At 46.4% G+C, this 23463-nt stretch overlaps 1 protein-coding gene across 1 annotated transcript; it reads right to left on the bottom strand.

The window, feature by feature from the left end:
- Positions 1 to 8899: 8899 nt before the first annotated feature.
- On the bottom strand, positions 8900 to 22443 carry capn12 (calpain 12). Its single transcript, XM_018748319.2, has 21 exons — positions 21454 to 22443; positions 20683 to 20752; positions 19207 to 19325; positions 16971 to 17104; positions 16593 to 16764; positions 16258 to 16341; positions 16007 to 16092; positions 15761 to 15838; positions 15242 to 15420; positions 14760 to 15022; positions 14200 to 14211; positions 13748 to 13956; positions 13583 to 13619; positions 13313 to 13387; positions 12532 to 12577; positions 11900 to 11961; positions 11732 to 11800; positions 10430 to 10508; positions 10103 to 10219; positions 9707 to 9759; positions 8900 to 9382 (listed from the first exon to the last, which is right to left on the bottom strand). Exons 1-21 carry the CDS (start codon positions 21649 to 21651, stop codon positions 9356 to 9358), a joined length of 2169 nt encoding a protein of 722 aa, XP_018603835.2. The 5' UTR covers positions 21652 to 22443; the 3' UTR covers positions 8900 to 9355.
- Positions 22444 to 23463: the final 1020 nt, after the last annotated feature.

Genomic DNA, 23463 nt, shown 5'->3' with positions numbered 1-23463 from the left:
GCATGACGTTAAGACGCTCGAGTTGGGTCTTTTTTTTTTGTTTTTGTCGCCTGGCAACCAGTTTCCGTAGTAACGGGCGCGGGGAGGGACAAAGAGATTTGAGTGACAGGCGTAGCGGCGGTTGCGCCGTGTGTAGCTAAGCTAACCGAAAGCTGTCGTAAGCGCTGGCCAAATACATGACGATAGAGCCAAGTGTTTGTGTCAAAATTTGTTCCGCACCATTTTACACGTGACATTAACGTTTTGCATCTTTGGCCCCCCGGAGACTTGCAGGTTGAGCCCGATTAGGAGTATTTCATACGTGTTTCCTACAGGTTAGCTTTGCTTGCTAACTAGACTAGCCGCGTGTTTCACTTTCCGAAAACGGGAGCGTTTGTGGTTCTTCAGTTGCGTTTCATTCAGTCACTTAGAAAAAGAATAAACTAAATACACGGATTACACGAACGCGCTTCGATCTTGTGCCTGTTCATGAAAGGCTACTTACTGATAGATTTCAAGAAGCGGTTACAGGAACCAAAAAAGAAACTATTCACTCAGACAAGAACGTCAGAATATGATTTTTTTTATTTTAATTATCAATAATAATATTAAGTGACTTCCTACACCCTCCAGCCTAGGTGCTGCTGGCAATTAAGAATTTTAGGTATAAATTATATTTGCTTGGAAAGGTACCTTTAGTTTATGGAGTAAGGAAGTAACAAGGGAGGTTTAGAACGTAACCAAAATTTCTTGAGTTAGGATAGTGGGGATAGTAGCATTATATTTGTCACAAACTGAATAATAGGATTATTTAACCGCTGTTTCAGCATCTAGCAAAAGAACGTGAATGTTACTTATGGGCCCTTTTCTTGATCCTTGTTTTTGTGTTCTTGATCTGTACTGGTCAAAAACCACCTTACCCAGTGTAAGTAGTGTATCTAGCAGTGTAAATCACCTTGGTGAATAGGGTGTGCGGGCTGGTAACACTACATAGTATCCACTGGAAGTCGCTTTGGAGAAGAGCATCTGCTAAGTGAATAAATGTAAATGTAAATGTAAAAAAAAATGTAAGCACTGAAAGGACATGCACTTTCTTGTTCAGCCTAAGCAGTGTTGGAGGATGGAAAGGTTATTAACAGTTGTCAGTGGTGCTGTGCTGTACGCAAGCTTGTCAACACACAGGAGTCCAGAGATCCATCCTCTACAGGGGTCAGTCCTCTCCAGGGAACTGCAGTGGACAGAAATCTGTGCTCTACAGAGATCTGCACTGTACAAAAATTAGTCATCTACATAGATCTGTTTTCTCTAGACATAATGTATGTCCTTTACAGAGATCAGTCCTCTATAGAGATCTGCAGTGTACAAAAATCACTCCCGTGTAGACATCTGTCCTTTACAGGGATCAGTCCTCTACGGACGTCTGCACCGTACAGACATCTGTCTTCTTCAAAGATCAGTCCTCTCCAGAGATCCGCAGCGTACAAAAATCAGTCATTTACAGACATCTGTCTTCAGAGGGTCCTGCTGTCCGCCGGAATCGCAGTGCGCAGGAGCAGGACTGGCTCTGTACAGCGGCCCGCTCCCTGCAGGAACCGCTAACTGTGAATTTAGGATGTGGGCTGGTAAAAGTGTGGCGTGACCAGTGTTTAAGACTGAATGTCGTCCTCTGATTCCACGTGTTGCGGTTTCCCTTTGTCTGCTGCTCTTTGTCCTCATTGCCCACACAGAAAACGTGGAAGGATTTGTGATGACGTACCTTCTGTTCTCAGACTCTTACCATATTTCTCTGCACTGTCTTCATTTTATATTACATGTAAGTTTTGGACAGGTTGCAAGTTTTCAACAAGTCTTCATTCAAGCATATGAGGAACATGAGTATTCAAAATCCTATATTACAGAAGCTGATTCTTACGTGCTTATTTTACTAAATCGTTCATGTCATGTTATCAAGGTCCGATAACATTTTGAGAGATAAACAACCGAACGGCGTAAGCAACTGTCTTTAGGCAAGGTTGTTGGAGTCCTCCATTTGGGGCCTTTTGACTGAATTATTAATAGGTCCTGAATATTTAAAGCTAATGTTGCCCTGGAAAAGGTGTGCAACAAACACAGTCAACAATGTTTTGGAGTAAACATGCAATATTTTTGCAGTCACCCTCCTTCCACCTCTCATGTGCAGAGACAGGAAGGCACATGACTTTCCACTCTCGCTCATGGTCATGTTGCGGTAGCTGCTGCCTGTTTTGGGGGGCTTTAGGCAAATCAGCCAACTGTGCGTGTCTTCGATCCAGATCTGACTGTATGCCTTTTTTCGGTTCACTTTGTGCCAGTGGGTGTGTGTCTTCTGTTGTCCATATGCCGTGCGCTCAACAGGTTTGTCTCTTTTTGCACTAAGCCTGCAAAGGGTTGGGTTGAAGCATTTATTTGCACCTCTTTGTGGAAGGTTACATAATGTTTGCATTTCTTTTGTAAATGTGTACTGTGGTTCGAGGGCTGTTAGTGTGTAACTGTGCATGTGTGTATCCATACACACACACATGCAGAACATCTGAGGTTCTAAGAGGTGCTGTGACATTTCAACGTTTATCTCGGCTTAAGTGAGGACGCTGCGAGGAAGCGCGGTGGCATCGACGCTACTGTGCTTTGCGCCTTTTTCTTAATACACCGTGAGAAGTGCCAGTCAGCAAAGTCTCACCCTGATCACGTGCGTAGCCCCCACCCAAAACACTGGTTGGCCTAGTTTTCCTGCCCAAATATTTGTAACCAGGCAACAGGTCCCGTCCCACTGTAGCGCAGAGCTGTAGACACTCCTCTGGCTGCGTACCCGGACGGTGTTGTATAACTGTCGCTCCCTGCACGTTTCCTGCCTCGGTGGCTCTCTTGCGCCCCCTTCAAGGCGATCGGCTGTAGCTCCCTCCACGGGGAGCGCTTGGCTCGGACACCTTAAGGAGGCGACGCGTTGTACCACCTGGCAGCTTCAGCCTGGGCTGCTCTGGTCACTTGGCCAAACCGTAGTGCTACTCAGCACTGACGCCACCTAAAGATGCGTGTGAGGCTGAGGCCATGATTGGAATGTGCTCCCGCTGTCCCCGTTTCGCCCTCTTCGCCATCAAACGCTAGCAGCCATGTGGCTTTACTGGCAAGACAGAAGTCGACCCCTTTGTGCCAAGGAAAATACGCGTGAATGTGTCACTTAATAAAAGTAATGCTGTAGGAAAGGAAAGTAATAAGCTAACTTGTAATAGACCTAGCTCGTGTTTCCCGCTCTCTGCTCTCTGCATGACCTTCAAACCTCGTTTCTAGCACCGTAAAGAGTTAGTTTCACTCTGTTGTAAAATACCTTCCCATCCAAAAATAAGCACCGTGAAATACAAGCACAGGTAAACAAAATGTTGTTCTTCACGTAAAACGTACTTCTCGACGTGATTCTTATATGAACATCCGTGTGAACATTCATCTGAACAACATTTGGTGTCAATTACGCTCTTGACAGTACACATCTATTTGAAGAATAATTACGTCTGTGAATGAAAATGATGATCTCAGGGAATGTCTGCTTCTGGTCGGAAAACAGGTATGTATTCTTCGACATGCCCCAGTATGTCCTTTCTACTCCCTGCGCTCAAGCGACGTCTGGCTGGGGAGGCGTGCTGTTTTGGCTGGAAACATCTGGGCTGGCGGGGAGAGCCATGAGGTCATTGCTCCCTTTCCCTTTCTGTGCCTCTCTCGCTGCCTGTGTCTGGATTAGTAAAAAGGGGGGTAGTGGGGGTATCTGTGTGGTAACAAACATAAACACCAGGACTCCCGGTTCACCAGCACAGTGTATATAGCCTGGGCTTACCATCACCAGCTTTGGTGGGACACCTGGCTTGGCAAGAACGAGAAGAGCTGTACGTTGTTAAGGGCTCTGTTGGAGCCTGCTTGTCGATAAACTGCAGCAAGGAAGATTAATTTGCTTTTGTTATCTATAAAGATTAAAGCAGAGAGAGAAAACAGCTGTACTGGAGCCAACGTGTGTGTTGTACTCCATAGAATTTCTCACTGTTCATTAACCGACAGCATCGTAGAATGATGTATTCGATGGTGTCATCGAAATCTTTCATGTCTGAGGATTTTTCTTTGGTGTTTTCGGTTTGTTTTTACAGTTTTTCTCCCTCCATAACCATTTAAACTACACCTTATTGCCCAAGAAGCACCGAATCATGAACAGTCAGTTACCTACTGAGGGCTTTTACGTGATTTTTTTCTGATGTCTTTTCAGTATGATGCCATACCATGTAAGGTATGTGTATATCTATATGCATATTGGTAATCGGTTTTTAATTCCGTCATTTTTAGTTTGACAATAAAATGTTTTTGAAGATTAGAATTGGTTTATGTACAGGAAATTAGGAGTGAATTTATTTTTACGTTTGTGTTTACATTTATTCACTTAGCTGACGCTTTCTCTAAAGTGCCTTTCAATGGTAAGTTACACTGATTTTTCCATTTATACAGCTGGTTAATTTTATTTACTGTATTAACTGTGGGTAAGTACCTTGATCAAGGGTGCTACTGCAGGAGGAGGGATTCAGTATTGGGTTTTTTCAACAGCAAGGCAGCAGCTCTAGCCTCTACACTACCTGATGCCCTGTTAGGGAACATTCTAGGGGTCAATCAGTTTTTCTAATATAGAGGATTCACCAATGTTCCAGTGCATACATTTTCGCAGCTGAGATTTTTTAGGACATGCTGCGTGTTATCACTGATAATCTTATTATCATTTACCAAGTCACTGGAGTATTATTGGATGTGTAACAATAGGTTATGATGCTGCCGCATGTAAGAGGTTGCAATTAAATGTGCATATCCTCCCCAAGTGCTGCCATGCTCATCAGTGGGTTTGAATGGATGGTTAGTATTCTGTAGCGCACTGTGACTCAGCCAGCAGTAACCTCAAGAACGTCAGATGTATCCTACTTTCAGCTGGCCTGTGGCCAAACAGGGAAGCACAGCTTGAGGAGACGGAGAGGGAGAGGGAGAGGAGGAGTGGGCTGAAGAAGCTGAACTGATGTCCATCCCCCACCCCCCTTTACCAGTTCCCGTTCTCTCTCCATCTCACTTGCTGTCTGTTATGCAATATCTGTATAAAGTGCTATATTCCGATGGATTAAGAAGCTGGAAAGGAGGAGGGTGGGGGAGCGGGTGGGAGAAGTGGACTGATATGTCAGCGCACACGTCAGGTAAGATGAGTGTTTTTTCCCCTCATCCCCCACAATTCGTCTTCACTGCCATCCCTCGCTCGAGCTCACCCCACCCCCATGCCCAAACCCGCCTGCTTTCCACTTCAAAGTGCGGGTGCCTTGCCGGCGTACCACGAAACACGTACGTACCGGTGTTTGAGCCAAACACATGGGGATGCTTTTGAAACCACAGGAATGCTGTGAGAACAGCAAGAGCAGAGGGGAAGATATAGATAAATTAATCACTGCAGAACCTTTGAGAAATGTACTTGAGAAACCTCTGCTGCACAACTCAGTCGGCCGTATGGATCCATGTAAAACACTGCGCTGTGTGAACTGATCTGTATTGCGTCTGGTTAACAGGCACTTATCCATAAGCCCAGGCTGGTACAAGGGGAGAGTCGTTGTGGTAATCAAAAGCTCAGGTGCCATCAGTCAACAAAACTTTTACAGTGTTAAGTGGAGAGAATTTCTGTGTAACAGCCAAATGTGTTATTTCATCCACTTGTTGCTAGCAGCTGCTCATCCAGCCAGGGTCACAGTGATCCAACACCTCTTGTTGGAATAGTTTGCTTAACAGGATTCACTGACAGTCCCAAGAGTCCAAAGAGCGGTTTGAAGTGACGAGGTTGCCTGAGCATCATGGGTTTGGAGAACACCGGAGGAAAAAGGAAGAAGCCGGAAGAAAAGCCACATGATCTTGGAGAGATCTGAGATCTGCCCAGACAGAGCAGTGCCCAGACTGACACCTGCAAGCCTCCAGATGAACCTTTTTGTTGCCCATGTGTTAGTTTTGTTTACTGCTTATAATGATGGATGGTAAACTCAGTGTCCAGCAAACTGGCCATGTGCAAGCCTGGAATCTGGCCCTAATTATTTAAATAAATAAATCCTTCGTTTTAATTAATTACTTCCTTCATTAATTCCTGATAATCACTCGTCCACTACAGGGCTGTGGTGGGCCGAAGCCTATTCCAGAAGGACAGGGTGTGATACAACCTACACTCTGGATGAGATGTTGGCCCACTGCAGAAAAAAGATGCTTAAGTACACACACACACACACACACACACACGCACACGCACGCACACATTTTCTGAACCGCTTGTCCCACACGGGGATGCGGGGAACCGGAGCCTACCCGGCAACACAGGGCGTAAGGCCGGAGGGGGAGGGGACACACCCAGGACGGGACACCAGTCCATCGCAAGGCACCCCAAGCGGGACTCGAACCCCAGACCTACTGGAGAGTAGGACCCGGTCCAACCCACTGCGCCACCGCACCCCCCTATGCTTAAGTACATTTTGTTCATTTCGCCAACGCTGTTCTCCAAAGTGACTTACAGAATTAAGGTACCTACAATTATTCACCCATTTATACAGCTGGATAGTTTGTTATTGGAGCAATTTTGGGGTAAGTACCTTGCTGAAGGGCACTAGAGCTAGATTTCGAACCTGTGAGTCCAAAGGCAGCGGCTCCAACCACTACCCTACCAGATGCCCCCAGTGCCAGTAAGAAGTCCTTGTATGTTATGTGCACAGTATCTACTTGAGATGCTGGGATTATACACTGAAAAAGGAACATCGGTTCTTTTCTAATAAATTAAGGATAAGTTCCCGAATTTTTGTGGCAGGACTGAAGGATGTTTTCCAGCAAAACTGAGAGGAGAGAGCTCTACAGGGAGTTTGTCGTCTCAAATTATCGGTGGAATTGCATTTACAGGTGCAGCTTACACAACGTTGAACAGATTGTCGCTAAAGAAACCCCAGAAACAACATTTGTTTCACCAACAAGATGACTGATGACTGACATGAACAGATGTGTTTGGTATTGATTTCTTCATCCTCTGTGCACTGAAATGAAGTTTTATGACTTGTGGGTGGTTCCTCCATTAGCAATTTCGCACAGACGTTTAACAGCAGTGAGCCAGCATTAGCACTCCTTTAAATACATCCTCTGACGATACCTTGGTAGTATTGCGTTTATCAACATTGTTTGTGAGCCAAGACTAAATTTACATCTTGGCAAGCTCTTTACGTATCCCGCCATTGCCATGACTGCGTGACTTTCGCATTCTCCCATCCCTGGCCCCCTTAGGTCCGCCCCCACATTATACACTACAACTCCAGCGCTATTCCTGTGCCCACCCACGCTACTACTGTACAGAAATACCAGCTGGGCTAAGAACAGACACGGAGGGAGTCAGAGCATCATACCCTGACAGAGGCAGGAGCGGGGAAGAAGGGGGCAAGAGGAAGAGGCAGAATGGAAGGAGAATAGAGACTGAGAGTAGGATGAAAGGGTACATGGTGGAGAACTGTGGACAGAAAGATCATGTTTAATTAGGAGGTGGAGTTGTTGTATAAAAAGGTGTGAGCTTTAATTCCCCATGCTGGCGAGTTCCACTGTACCTATAATCTAATTGGTAATTATCTCATTAATGAGCAATTAATTCTGCATGAACAATCAAGACGAGCAGAGACACAGCCCAGATAGTAAGAGGCGTTCAGTGCAGACTTGTTTCTGTAACTGTACTTTGGCCGGTGTAAAAGTGCACCGCAAACCGGAGCCACTCGGGAGTCCCACGGCGGTAGGATGCCCGTGGCGTTGCTCTCCTTGAGAAGAAAAGAAGCGTGGCCATCTGTCGGATATCTGCAAGGTGTTCGCTGCAACACGTTAGACAAACACCCTCAACAGAGTTAGCGGAAGGGATCATGAATTACAGGTGTGTGCCCCCTTTACCTTTTTCCTTTTTGGTAGGTCCATGGGGAACACGGGGCAGTCCAATGTGACAAGGTGGTGCAAAAGAGAAGCTGAGCATTGTCAAATTATCGCTTGGTTTTCAAATTAAATATATTAGATGAAAATCTCTAAAATCTGGACTTGAGCAATGTGTGTGTAACAGGTCTTGCTGACGAGGTATACTTCCGCCGAACAGAGCCCTCCCATTATAATATACTACACTATACTCTACTTTGTCCCAGAAGAATGTTAATCCTGGTTTTGCACACTTCGGCCAATTCCCCACCAGAGCCAGATTCTCTCAAGCAAAAACTCATAGGGGGGAGAGCAACTCCACTGGGAGAGAGAGTGAATGAAAGAATGGCAGGAAAAGCAGAGGAATTGCACGCACGCACAAAAACATACACATCTGTCCATGATCCAGCATCATTCTGCCTCCTTCTCCCACTCTGTCTGTCCTGAGGTGGTTGGGCTGTTGCCGTTGGCAACCCACTTACAGTTGCCTAACGATGGGGAGGAAGTCGTATGAGGAAACAGGTCTATAAATAGGAGCAGGAAGAAGAGCATATGTGTACGCATCTGTGTGAGAGAGGGAGAGAGAGGGAGGAAGAGTGGAAGTGTGAGATTGAGACAGTTACTAGAATGTCAGAGAGGGAGGGCGGCAGGGAAGGGGAACATGGCGGAGGAGGGGGCGGTAGCGTAATGACGCCGTACGTGGCGTCAGCGCGATAAGAATAGAGACGTTGCGTGCAGTGCTTTTAATACCCGCTGTCACTCTCACACCCTCATGGTGGCACTGCATTTCTGTGTGTGTGTGTGTGTGTGTGTGTGTGTGTGTGTGTGTGTGTGTGAGCATGGGCCTGCATTTGATAGCATCTGCTTAGCTCCTACAATGGGGCTCTGCTCTTGAAACAGACAAGAACTGATTGAAGCTACTGTTTACAGAACAGTTAATTTATTTCAAAAGGTGTTCGAAGATGCTGATATAAGATGAGCGGTCTGTGCATGAGACAGTGTATAGGGAAGGATTACCCTGAAATATTACGATTTAAATGCTCCTGTACTGGTAAGGAAAATAAAGCAAAAAAAAAAAAACCGTATATGCCATACCTCAAATAAGGGAACTAATTTATTGCATGTGAATGGAAGATAGTCATGCACATCCTTAAGAACGCCAGATGCTTTACTGAAGGCACTATAGGATTTCCATTTACCATGAGAGCACTGATTGCATATGATTAACAACAATGCTTGAAAAGCCCTAGGCACAGGGGGTCATTCGAAGAGGGTGCTGCTTTGGAACTAGCGAGGAGCAGAGCAGGAAAGTGAAGCATAGTGCTGGCAGCCCTGTGATTGTGGGCGATTCCGTGTTCACCCTGATGTCTGCGCCACTGCCAGGGTCTGTCCCAGCTCACACTGCCAGCAGTTTCAGCAACCACTGTGAAGGAAGTGCAGAACAGAACAGAATTTTTAAAATCCTCTTTTAAAGGTATTTCAGGTAACTGGATTTAAAATAATTTCTACAATTACAGAACATGATGAATGCTACTTTTGCGACAAAATTGGATAATTTGGATAAGTCGAGGGACTATTTTCCAAAATGTCTTATTTTTTATTTATTTATTTCTGCATATTTATATAACTGTGAGCAGCTCATGTGAAAGAGGAAAGAGAGCAAAAGGCTATTAGAGGTGGGGGTGGGGGGAGTGGGGGCTGTGGACAGGTGAAGTATGGGCGGAAGTGAGAGGGAGGGTGGACTTACCGCATTGATGCCACGCTTCTTCACCTCCTCACTGCTCTCTGACTCATACAGGGCTGGAAAAGAAGAACGTGTACGACAGCAGGGGCTAGCACAATTAACAAGGCAGAGTGCATCGCAACACGGTGCTGCTGCCCTTTACCGGGGGCCGAACGCACCGATGCGACCGGGGCTGTGGTGCGTGGGACAGCAGAATGGCGTCGGCTGTGGCAACAGCTCGATGACGGGGCCAGAGCTGTGCCGGCTACATGCCGGGCGACGGTATTAACTTTGGGTAAAGGTACATGAAGCTCCACCCTAAAGCCACATGTGGGTGTCGCTGTAGTAGGGGCTTCACAGCGAAGTCCTGTGAGTGTGCAGGTCCCGTAAACATGCACCAATGGGGTTAAGGCTGCCTACCGAAGAGCACGCGTAGCTTGACGACGCACGAGATAAAGCCGTGGAAGGGCAGCTGGCTCAGACCTGCGCCGACCCGTTCCCAAAGCAGCTGGAGAACCGGCTTGTCGCACTCCAGACCTGGAAGCACGACAAAGACACGGGATGAGCAGAAAAGACGCAAGGTGGTGAGACAAGGACATCTTGGTTCGTTCACTCTCTTTGGGCTGGATAAGCGTTTGTGGAAAACGAGGGACCATGTACTGCAGCCTTCTTAATGATCCGAGTTAGAGCACAGATGTAGATCCCAAAGGCACTGAGTGAGCTATGCTATGGAGTGGAAATACATACCAGCAGCTTGCAGACCGAGACTCAGGTCAAAAGGGCTCATTGTTCCAGATGAGTCCTCATCGTACTTGATGAAGATGGACTGGGAAAGACAGAAAAAGTATGCAGTGGGTGACAGAGCAGTTAATGAGGATTTTCCACCTGAACCAACGGGAGTCGTTTCTACCGTTATGATTAAAAAGGCAATTTGCTCTGAATTTCTCCTGTAAAAAGATCCAGCTGTTTAAACGGGTCAAAATACTGAATTAAAATAGGTAGAAGCATCAGCTAAGCAACAAATGTTTTGCTTTAAATAATAAAATGTCACCGAATGCAAGTTCAGTTTTCTAAAAGTCTAACATATGGTTTGGATCCATCAAAGTAACAGATGAAGTCCAATGACTGTTTTGTCATTGTGAAATATTACAACAACCATCTAGTACAGGTTCAACCTTTCAAGTAGTGTTTAAGAGTAGTAAAACATCACTAAATTCTTACCTTACAGGAGAATGGAACAATTTTCTACAGTCCAGGGCCATCCAACCATTAGAGATACAGAGAGATGGACACGTAGTCTATGAAGGCACGACCAATAATCTTATACTACTTGTGGAAGACACACCAGGGGGTTTGGAAGTGTGTGTAGGCTTGTGCCTAATGCAGCTGTTATTTTTATTTGTTGTATTAATGTTGTCTTAAGTTGTGCAGGTATCAGTCAAATATTGTTGAGATGCCCATCACGAGACTCTGGCCAGTGTAAGCCCCCGAAAGTGAGCTCATCCTCCGCTGTGTCATTTAATCAACAAATTACACACACACAAACACACATACACACACACACACACACACACACACACACACTGGCTGAAACCACTCATCCCATATGGGGGACACAGTGAACAAGAGCCTAACCCAGCAACACAGGGCATAAGGCTGGAGGGGGAGGGGACACACCCAGGACGGGACGCCAGTCCGTCGCAAGGCACCCCAAGCAGGACTCGAACCCCAGACCCGCCAGAGAGCAGGACCCAGCCAAACCCACTGCACCACTGCACCCCCAATATTTCATATATTAATCACCCAAAACCTCTTTCTTCTCTTCAAATTTATCTAAGCACTGACCCACACCCCGCACCACTCATTTACTTCCCGAATTGAGCTGAAAGCCGCTACAGTTCTACAAGCTTCACTCAAAGGGCATCTGAACTGAGGTGAAGGAGTAACAGGTTTCTTCAGCTGCTTCTCATATGAACATGGGGTTCAAGCGAGCGGTGTGCTGCGTGGACCATGTGGTCAGTGCAGCCATGCGGCCCCACACAGACGTACCTGCAGCTTGCGCAGACTTGACAGGAGCTGCACTGTCTGTGGAAGAGTCAGCCTACTCCTCCCTCCGGTCTGCCATTAGAGGGTCAAGAAACAGTATTTCAAGGGTGGGAAAACAACGGCACATGAGGTGAACGTGGGAGCGAGCGGGGGGAGGTAAAGAAAGGATACGTCCTCTGCAAAGATGAGCTGTCGACAGGTTTCCAAGGGGAGGTGGTATTCCTTTTCCAGGACTGCGGGCGTGAGAGGGTGTCAGCGAGGGCATGACAGAGATTGACAACATGAGTGTGTGGAAGAGAGCAGTCAACACCTGTTCACTACACAAGACACTGCATCTAGTACACCTGTAATTGTGAAAGGTTTTTGTTTAATTTTAAATTATGCTAATACAAATTATGCAATTATCAATACCAATATTAAAAATAAAGTAACTACAAAAATGCTGGTGCCTTTAAAAATCCCCACCGCCACCACCACAATCACGATCATCATTATTCATTCATGACAATGTCCGTGAATAAGTCAACATGCTGTTCTTGTAATATTTTTGTCCAAACTGCTGACACAAAAATAAGCCTCCAACTACGTCACACATTTCTTGGCTCATTCGGAGCCTTTTTAGAAGAGCGGTTCACTCGGGGGGAAGTGGGTGCTGCTGCGCCACCTTGTGGCTGTTGCCAGCACTGAATGCAGCGAGCTCACATGGCTCTGCCAGCGGTCCAGTGCTCCTGTATGACCGAGAGAAGGGACTCTCTCTCTGGGGTCAGTCGATTCCCCTTCAGGTGCAATGCCTGCCCTCTTACCTGTGTTCAGCAGTTTCATCAGCTCAACCGCGTCCAGTCGTTCATCCTGCCATGAACACAAAACAATGTTACACAAAAGAGGAAAAGCGTATGATTCACAGAAATGGATGGAGATGAGTAAAAAGACAGTGTTAAAGTAAAACACAGTAAATCTATACTGCAGTTCAATCTCAGTTTGACTCTGTTGCAGTAACAGTTAATGTGTTCATGCGCTATAAATTTGAGATCATATCTGTTACACAATGGATAAACCATCATGCAGTTACTCATGTAATGTAAATGTTTATTTAAAAAATATATATATATTAGGAATGTCATTAGGAATCGTCAATATTCGGATAAAGTTTTTTGCAGCAGGGGGCGCGGTGGCGCAGTGGGTTGGACCGCAGTCCTGCTCTCCGGTGGGTCTGGGGTTCGAGTCCCGCTTGGGGTGCCTTGTGACGGACTGGCGTCCCGTCCTGGGTGTGTTCCCTCCCCCTCTGGCCCTACGCCCCTGTGTTCCCGGGTAGGCTCCGGTTCCCCGCGACCCCATATGGGACAAGCGGTTCTGAAAATGTGTGTGTGTGTGTGTGTGTGTTTTTTGCAGCTATTTGTGTGATGAACATTGGTTCACATGGTGGAAAGAAACAACTAACTGTACTTAAGTATCACACATCTGCATCTATGTCTCTCTTTCTAATAAGGTAACACACATTGTATTTTCTATGAGATGTACGTTGCTTTTGAGCAAAGCCTCTGGTAAATGAATAAATGTAAATGTAAATGTAAATGGAAACCGTACCGCTCCTGCCTCCTGGTTGAACAGCTCCTGAACTCTAGCATAATCTTCATGAGCGGGAGGGTTTGATTGCACCACCTATGAAGTACAGACAAAGACACGAAGTGTGAGAATGCACTCGCCTCTTCTCCCATCTACACTCCAACCAAAGACACACTCATCTACATTTTCTGATTTGCTTTTTTGTGACTCTATACTTCTCTTGGTAAGAAGACAGAGGTAATTCCCCCTTACTGCATAGGCAAGAGGTAAATTGCTTTGGATCAGACTCACTGTGGCAAAGCTGGAGGTGCAGGTAAAGTCTGGGTCTCTGCAACACAAAGGGAGCAGTCAGAGCACAGCAGAACAGACAGCCTGCCCCCAGTTTTCCCACCTCCTTCTCCTTAGTCATAGCACCTCCTTTTCCCTCTGCACCCACTCTGACTCGTTCATTCGTACCTCAGTGTGTTCCCGGTCTTGGAAAACAACCGTAGGAAGAAGTCCCCCTGCTGGTTAGGCTGGCAGGTGGAGACGACAACCACATAAGTGCCGGGGTTGAGGCGGACCTTCCGCCGGATCCCACGCAGGGCCTGATACTTCCCAGAGCGGGCCACTGGGAGCCTGGAGGAGAAGAACTTCTGGCCCAGGGGTTTCGATTCACCTGCAAGCTGCATGGAGATAGGGACAAGTAAAGAAAAGAGAAAGGGAGCACAGAGGAGGTGGATGTACAGACAAGGAATGGAGGATGAAGGTGATTGAGGGAGATGAGGAGGTGAATGGGTAGGAAGCTCTGTAGACTCATTAAGAAGGTGCAGTGAAATGACTGACCATATGAACATAAAATACACTACATATTTCTATGATGTTAAAAGAATCCCCAACACAACAGAGATGGCTGTGGCTGTACTCACCTCTGGGGGGATCTGAATGGGGAAAAAAACAAAAGAGTCTGAGAAATACTGACTTCTCATCACAGTAGTGGTGTTAAAAGCTGATGTCAATGTAAGTATGACATGCACACATAACTTCCACCCACTGGATGGGAACATTTCAGAAATAATTTTCATACAACACTGAAGATCATGACATAAAAATTGAAGAGTATCTCATTATTTCCTTAACAGTGGAATGACAATGAGCAGTAGGGTGCGGTGGTGTGGTGGCACAGCAGGTTTGGCCAGGTCCTGCTCTCTGGGGGGTCTGGGGTTTGAGTCCCCCTGGGAGTGCCTTGTGATGGAATGGCATCCTGTCTTGGGTGTGTCCCCTCCCCTCCAGCTTCATGGCCTGTGTTGCTGGGTTAGGCTCCGGCTTGCTGTGATGCCGCTTGGGAGAAGTGGCTTCAGCTAGTAGGTGTGTGTGTGTGTGTGTGTGTGTGTGTGTGTGTGTGTGTGTGTGTGTGAAACGACAGTGTACGAAAAGAATACAAAGTAAATAATGAGAAAATGTGCTCTTTCTACACTTGTTCACCAACCATGTAAATGTGGAAAGCGATTTGGAGGAAGTTTGTCTTGTCCTTCTGTCTCCTGTACTTCTGCAGCACCTCTGCTACCATGGTGCACTTCATAACTTTCTCCTTCGGCTTTGCGGTCGCTTTATCCTTGAGCTTGGTGGTGGGAGCCAGCGTCAGTGCGTCTGTCTTGCCGTCCTCTTCGTCGGCGGAGTACTCATCTTCATCCTCGTAGTCGTCCAGCTCCGAGATGGTGAGTCTAAACTGTGGGTTTTTCCAGAATGAGCCTGAAAGGCAGGTATGGAGAAAGAAAATGGGCATTTTACTCAGACTTGGGTGATACAGACCTTAGTTTCAAGTCGTCCCATTTTCATTACACACGGCACTAATTCCATTAAAAAAGAAATTTAAGAGACGTAAGACACAAGGTGCAGGTAAGTGGGAGACAATGAACAAGCAACAACTGTAGTAGACTCTCCCCCTGCCACCTCCTGCTCCCCACTCACGCTCGTATTTGGAGCTTCCCCCCGCAGAGCAGCCCGGCACCCAGGCGCCCTGGTACGAGGTGATGGTCCAGGAAGAAGGGGAAGAGTATTGTCCCTCCTCGTCCACGGCGAGGGAGTCCGGGTTCACGCTGCACAGTTCCACTGTGTGGAAGAGAGTGCTGAAGTCCTCTGTGCTGATCCTACGTGGAGAAGACAGAGAGGGAGAGAACCTGTGTCAGTTCCTGGGAAAAAGTCTTTTCACGTGTGTATTATATCTACGCGTGTGTGTTTGAGTAGGCTCTGTACACGCGTTCACAGTGTCAGAAAGTCAAGTTGTATTTAAGAAGTGACATCTACACGACCACTTTATCGCAGAGAATTCTACAGTACATTTCCCAGAAGGACCTAAAAATACAGAGAAAACGAATCGTTATTTCCTGGCCTTCTTGTAAGTGAGGTGATCACGACGACAGATTGCATATGAGTATCTTTAACTTTGGTAATGAGGAAAGTGCGTAAACGCGCGAGAACATAACTCACCAGAACTCCCCATCCTCTACTTTGATGAGTTCAAGCCGCTTCTTTTCGGCGCTGTCCACTTCATCCCAGTTCTTGCACCTGCATGGACACACACACACACGCAGAGGGAGCATAAACATTGTTCTAATCTTTACAGCTGTATATACACACACACACACACACACACACACACACACACACACACACAGAGCTGAATATGACACACAGGCACTTCTGTGGGACCCTAAAACACAAATGTCCTCTTACTTGTCACTCCAGGGCCCACAGTACTCCACAAATCCCCAGGGGTTCCTGAGCTTCAGCAGAAACACCTCACCTGACTTATTATAAACCTTCAGACAGACAGAGAAACAAGGCCACTCAACACCCTCATTTACTGATGTCGTTTACAGCACAGTGAGTTTGTCAGATGAATCCAGTGTGTCCTTCCAGTAACACGTACATCGGTGTCTGTAACAGACAACCATCAGGATGTTAGTCAGCATGAAAGCAGTCACCTTATCACTGTGTGTGATGGCATAGGCGTGGCCCTTGACCAGGCCCTGTGGGGTCACTGTCCCGATCTCACGAACATTCGCCACCTGAGGACAGGAAGAGCAAATGAAATGGGAAGATGTCACTTCGGTGAAGAACAGCCACATAGCAGTGAACTTATTATGGGTCAACCTCTGGAACAACTGGGGACCAGGAGAGATTGTGTGTATATGTAAAGACTGGTGCCAAGGAGTGGATGTGTGCATGTTTGGAGACAAAGCAGGGTTGACCTGAAAACTGGAAAGATAGGTTTGCACGTGTGTGTGGAGTGGGAGAATGAAAAGATGTGTGTGTGTACCTGTATGAAGCAGCTCAGCAGAGTGCCACGAGACAGAGAGGCAGTGATGAGCTTCCACAACGCTAGGGGTGTCCGGGATGAAATTTTGAGTGAACGTGCAATGCCCCCTGTGAAGTCCTCCATTCCCTCAGAAATGTTGCCCCCCTTCAGGCTGCTATAGGACCCAGCCATCCTAATGGGGGTGGGCAGAGAGAAGTAGACATGCTGATTCTGGAGGACATTCATATGGAAGATTACAGGTACAGGCACTGTATGAATACTTTCCATTCTTATTTTGAATCATACACTGTCGCACACATTGATGGGGATGTTTCCAAGTCTGTGAGACACATGCACAATCATTTACAGAGAGCGGTACAAACATGAACACACACACACTTAGCATAGGCCTTCTCCACCAGGGCGCTCCAGAACTCGTTGAGGGTCCGGGAGTGGCTAAAGAGCAGGCGGCCATTGCGCACAGGAAGGAAGTCATCAACCACCACCTCCACCCAATCCCCGTACTGCCAGAACTGCATGAGGGAGACAGCAAGGTGGGGAACGTAAAACAAGGTCTCACAAACAGGGTATAACTCCAAAGCTGGAGATCATGGCCTGGTTTGGTCATGAGATAATGGCAGCGAGGTCTTGGTTCTACACTGATAAACACTTAGGCAGAGTGTCTGCTGGGCTGTGTGAGCACTACTCTGCGGCGCTCATGTGTTTGTGTGCACGTTTCTATGCTGCAAGTCGTCTTCAGTAACCCAAGCAGTTAGTGGATGTAGGCAGGCCTCAACCGGTCCCCATGTGGGGGCCAGAAGGATGGTTTATGCCCCTGGGCAGGGGCTGCCTGCCCGGACGAAGAGCAGAGCCCCTCCTTCGTCCCACCAGATGCCTAACTCACTCATCTCCTCTTCAGCCTGAATCCTAAACACACAGGCCACTTTCATGTAAGATCACGCCACACATACTTTCAACATCACCACATGAGCCATTAAACAGGGGAGGGAAAAAAAATAAATCAGCAGACCTCTTTTCTTTCTGTAGAAAATATTTAGCAAACAAAACCTTGATCTCTCAGGTTGATACCACCAACCCTAACAGCATCACCTGCAGGGTATGGTCTCTTGGCTTCTAGGATTTTGCAACTAAAAAAAAAATAAATAAAAATCCACAGTTGAAAAAATTACTGTAAGACTGTCTGGTTCAGCAGTGTCCATTGTAATATAAATATTAAGTATTTGCCCCAATCCTAGTTGTTCGGTTGGGTTTAAAAACTGAATGCATGTATAACTGAAGATTTTTACATTTAATGTTCATTTATATTACCAAAACTCCAGTTTCCCGCAAATGTAGAATTCATTATTTCTGAATATTTTCAATTGCTGCATGCAGTATTACGAGCTTATGATTTAACACACTCTGCATAACATGCCATTCAGCTCATTGTTTAAGCATTAATGGAAAGCAAAGGCACTCACCCATAGCTGACCAAGATTAACATAAAATAATGTCAAGCGTTATTACTATAAAGAAATGGAATAAATTTAAAAGTAATACACAATAGTTAAGTGTCAATAAAGCAAATACAAATTTAATAAAATATTTCACACTTATGCACAATAAAACTGGATAAAACTTGATTGGATTATTCTGACATAGGCCAAAATAACAAAATCACTTTTCCAAAGTGAATAGAGCAAATCTGACAATAAAGTGAAATCGACAGCTATGCTTTTGAACTATGGTGAACATACGTAATTCATATGGTGTCATAACTTGATGTTGTGTAAATTTTATAAAACATGACTTTTTTTTCACTATATAACATATGTTTCGTAATGAAGTGATGTTCCTGGGCTTATAATACCCATGCAGGAGCAATAAGAGTTGATAGCGAGCTTGTGAAAACTGGAAGTGACAGTGTCCTGGCTGGAATGAGCCCTAGTTAGACACTGGAGACTCCAGTGCAGGGATACTAATTTAAAGGCTCTTTCTCATTAGTATCAGAACAACACCAGACATCCAGGAGAGTTAATTACACAGTGACTCTACTGCTCTTGACCACTATCGGTCTGGATCTCACCCAACTTCTCTTCACTGAGCTCCTTGTGGCCACAATTACTGTCATCCTGTCCTGGGCCTCTCAAATTCTCACATTTACTCTCTCTCTGCACACTCCACTTGCCTTGAGGACACAGTCACGCCAAAAAGTTTATATATCACGGTCCTATGTCACATAATCAGGGATAAAAACATTTTGTTGATTTTAAACCTAGTAGGAGCCATGGAAACATTTTGAACATGTTCCCACTGCCGAGTTTGTCTTACAGTGTAATATTCCTATTAAAAATGTGTTATACATTGTCGTTAAAAAGGCATAGCTTTCTATATCCTCTACAGGACGCAATGTTCCGCTAGTAAATGTACCCCCTCACATTCCACACCCTTAATTAAAACCATTACAAACTTCACATCATTGTGAAATATCTAAATGTGACATGGCCAGAACATTTTGATCGAGAATGTGCAATGGTAAATACATCGTAAAGACAGACAGCGCATGATATAATCTGGGCCAAGATGCACGCTGAAGAGGTTATGTGATCGTGTGTTTACCACTGTGTGCCATTACCCTGAAGTGGAAGATACCGGCATAGGACTCAGTCAAGCTTTGGTCACTTGGAACCACCTTGGCAAAGAGGGTGGGGTGCAGAGTTAGGCTGGACAGGGCAGCCAGTAGCCAGCAGTCACCTGCATTGGACAGATAAGGGAGAGGACTGAGTGACAACAGACCCAACTAAACAGAAACAGACAACAAACAGCACTGGCAGCATTTGCCTGCAAAAAAAAAAAAAAAAAAAAAAAAACGCAGTAAGGGGTCGACGATTACACAATACCCTCTGGCTCTCACACACATTCCTTGCTAACTGTTAACATCTGATCCGGTAGTCCCATTAGTTGTGTTTAGCTCATTTTATAACACGCATCTATGAAGATACACACTTTTACATGCAAGTAAATATAATGTGTGAAATATGAGATGTATTTGAATTAAATGTGAGATATTTACATATGGGGGGACTCAGTTTCTCATATGGGGTGGCACAGTGCGTAGTGCTGCTGTCTCACAGGGCCTGGGTGGTGTGAGAGAATGTGGGTTCGATCCCCGCTCAGTCTGTGTGGAGTTTGCATGTTCTCCCTGTGTCTAGGTGGGTTTCCTCCAGGTGCTCTGGTTTCCTCTCACAGTCCAAAGACATGCTGTTCAAGTTCCTCCGTAGTGTGCGAGTGACAGAGAGAGAGTGTGTTTCACTGATGTATGGATGAGTGACCCAGTGTAAGTCACCACGGTGAATAAGGTGTGTGGGCTCATAACATTACATAGAGTTCATTGGAAGTTGCTTTGGAAAAAAGTGTCTGCTAAGTGAATAAATGTGTGTAGTTTTTATCCACAATTACTAACAAACAGTGTGTAAGTTTTGTATGATGGAGTATTTGCTTTTGCCTGTGAGTGGTCATTATCTCTAGGTTTCGTGCATACGTCTTTGTCTTCGTGTGTATGTGCGTGTGTCCGAGCCTCTGAGAGCGCTTTGTGGTCCAGGGCTTGCTGCCGTCTGCTCCGACGCCAGCTCTCAGCAGGGGTCTGCTTGTTCTGCTACTTATTTCTAACACATGTTCCCGTGCAGAGCGCTACATGACAACTCGCAGAGGCAAACATGTGAGCGTGGAAAACAAAAAGTAAAGCGCTTTTTTAATGTACAAATAACAGAACTAACGGATTCGTGTACATGTGCAGTAAAGGGGGATATGAAGAATCAGATGTGTTAGTAGGGCCATGGCTTCTGATTCTTTTGGGAATGGTCATGAAGGACAGCGTCTGGAATTCTGGATCGGAGCTTCGGAGCAATGGTCAGAATCTTCAAGAAACTGGGATTTCAAACGAAACCATCGTTCACTGTGGGACAGGCAGTTTGGTGATAACAGCAAGCAGGATCAGTGAGACCATGTGCTGATTCCTCCAGTACCTCCAAGTTTGTATATTAAGAGACCACACGCCATCCTACGAGTCACACATGTCCAGTAGGTCTGGGCACAAAGATATCAGACTCACCCAGCTGGCCTTGGCAGATGTCTGTTGTGCCCGTGGTGCCCTCGATGAATACCGCATCTTTGCTGATCTCCTGCAGCCAGGCAAAAAGTACAAGCCTCATAGCATTTCTCAAAAACAAAAATCACACTGTACTGTAGGGTAGTACGCAACCAGGGTCTTCACCATCAAGACAGCACAACGTTGCCTGTTTTTAAAGAAAACAGCCCGAGGCCAAGACCCCAAAAGACAGATCTGTCCAGATTCTCAGAATCCTCACATTATCTTTCCATTTATTTCTAAAGTGAATCCAGCTGTATGCTATAAATATCTCCCCATCACTGTTCCATCCTTACTATTTTTTTTTTTAATGCAGGACACATAAAAAAAAAAGTACCTTATTTATGCTCAGTTGACAGTCTGCTCTAAGTTACAGGTTCCATGCCATAAAGGAAGGAAGAAGAACAAATAGTTAATAGGCTCTACCACCCACACAAGAGTGCTCTGTCTGTGGTGTCCTGCCACCCCTCCTCTACTCCTACCAGTGGCTTTTGACATTTCTTTACCCTGGTAACATACCTGTAGTGAATTCAAACACAGGGGCAGAGTTACACTTGGATTCCATCAGTGTAATATAGAGAATTTGTAATATTTCTCAACATTTGTTTGAATTGTAAAGGATTAGAGGGATCTCATCTAGAAGCCTGTACACGCCAGATGTTTCCAGCAGACACACAGCTGTATGTTTCTGACTCAGTATGACAGCAGGGCAACGAAGAGCAAGACGCCTCGTACCTTAGGTCGCAGCCACCTGATGGCGTTCTTGGGGTCCGCGTCTGGGGCCATGCCGATGGAGCGCTGGTCCGCCGGGAAGTGCGGGTCGCTGAAGAGGGAGCCCGACTTCACGCAGCCGTCCCGCAGGGACTCGTAGTCCTGGTTCCTGAACTTGTGCGGGTTCGCGGCGGACCCGGGTTCGAGAGCGCTGCTGGCCATGCTTCAGTGGAGTGCGAAGACAGCTGGAGGAGCGGACCCTGCAGCTGCAGCGAAGGGTGAGATCCGAACCCGAGAGGAGAGGAGAGCAGATCAGAGCTGCAAGACCCTCAGCGCAGCAGAGTGGGGCGCAGCGCCTGGACGAGCCTACAAGTACTTTGTTGTACCGTGGTTCGCGCGCGCGCGCGCGCACACACATACACACCTCGGGCTCCTCCACGGAGACCTCGCTGAGCACATATAATAAGTGGAACCATCCCACGGAGGAATGTAAAGACCCCCCGGCGAAGGAAGGGGTGCTAAAGATTGCTGTAAATTATCATCCAGTGTAATCGACCGCCTTTATATTGCGCGTCAGCAAATTTTGCAGATGATCATGTATGTTTAGAAAAACAAAAGCATTGACACGCAAAGAATAAAGCCAGTGGCGATGTACAGATTTCATCGATGTGCCGGGGCTACGAGACGTAAATTTGATTTAAAAAAAAAAAAAAAAACGAAAAAAAACGTTTCATGTGTGCGAATAGGTAATAATAAGGAGCACATTCTTCGTTCGTGGTTGGATCGGCACGACGGGGGATCCAGCTGTTGCACAACAGTCCCCGTGATCTAGCGTTCCGTTGCATCAACAGTAGAAATATTGTAATTGTGGGCCAAGGACTGAACGCCCGAAAGCTCGACAGGCACAGCTCCTTCCCGAAGACCCGCCATTAGGGGGCAGTCGACCCTCATCGCACCGCCGTTTACCTCAAACTGGAGTAAATTAATTACCCCCAACCACCACTCCGCCCCCCCTGCCCCCGCCTCCGCCCCGGAGCCGGCAGCAAGCGCGTGAGCATCAAAGACTTTATACATTTTTAAACCAAAAATGCAAAGTGGGGGAAATTCAAACACAACTGGTATTTTTCCTCTCTTAGTTAGTCACGAAAGACATGTTGAGGGAGACTCACAGCACTATTCCAGTGCGAAGCGGAGAAAAAACACCTTTTTTGCCGGGACAACCACACACACAAACTGAAAAATTAAAGTAAAATGTATTCGGTTAAGTGGAGCGGAGCCAATTGAGGCTCACGGTGGCGCAACGAGTAGCGCTGCTGTCTAACAGCACCTGGGTGGTGTGAGAGGATGTGAGTTCGATCCCCGCTCAGTTTGTGTGGGTTTCCTCCCATACTCCAAAGATATGATGTTCACCCATAGTGTGTGTCTGTTCCACCGATATATGGATGAGTGACCCCAGTAGCCTAAGCCAATAGGTGTGTGGGCTGATCATACAGTTCACTAGAAGTTGCTTTTTGGAGGAAGAAGGCGTATGTTTTTAAAAAAAAAAAAAATCCATGATAATGTAATTCCGCGCACCTCCGATTCTGCATCAAGTGGCCGTGCTTTCGACGAAAGTTTCGTCATGGTGAAGGTTTAACCAACTGAGGGAGCCCGAGTGACAAGGCTAACCCAACGAGAGCGCACAAAAGACTTCGTGTGCAAAGGGTTTATATCATATCATATGGCTCATCCAAAGTCCGCTGCAGCGCCAGAGCGAGTGGCTTCGACTCTATTTAAACGGACGGGTGCGCGATAAACAAAACTACTAGACTAAAATATGAAGTAATGCACTGCGAGAGAACTCTGTCACCCGCCCTCAGTTCTCACACTCCCAACTTTTTGTGCGCGTGGGATCGAACTCGTTCTTGGGAAGGCTCGCGCTCCCAACGACGCGACTGTCCCGCCACTTCTGCACCTCGTGCCCTTTGACCCCGCGACCCTTGGCGCCAAAAGCGGCAGCCAATCAACGCTTAATTAGCGCAGAGCGGTAGATAA

Source organism: Scleropages formosus, chromosome 10 (genome assembly GCF_900964775.1).
Source record: "Scleropages formosus chromosome 10, fSclFor1.1, whole genome shotgun sequence".
Classification (NCBI taxonomy): Eukaryota; Metazoa; Chordata; class Actinopteri; order Osteoglossiformes; family Osteoglossidae; genus Scleropages; species Scleropages formosus.
Note: the sequence above shows the minus strand (reverse complement) of the source record. Positions and strands in the feature narration are given on the sequence as shown.

Bases quoted from the DNA above. Each gene is read 5' to 3' on its own strand.
- capn12 (XM_018748319.2), bottom strand. From the start codon at position 21,651: ATGGCCAGCAGCGCTCTCGAACCCGGGTCCGCCGCGAACCCGCACAAG. The intron at 16,093-16,257 runs GTGACTGCTTTC...GTCTGTCTGAAG, and splicing joins CCATCACACACAGTGATAAG to GTTTATAATAAGTCAGGTGA. The intron at 10,509-11,731 runs GTACGTCTGTGT...TGTCTTTCCCAG, and splicing joins CAAGTCTGCGCAAGCTGCAG to TCCATCTTCATCAAGTACGA.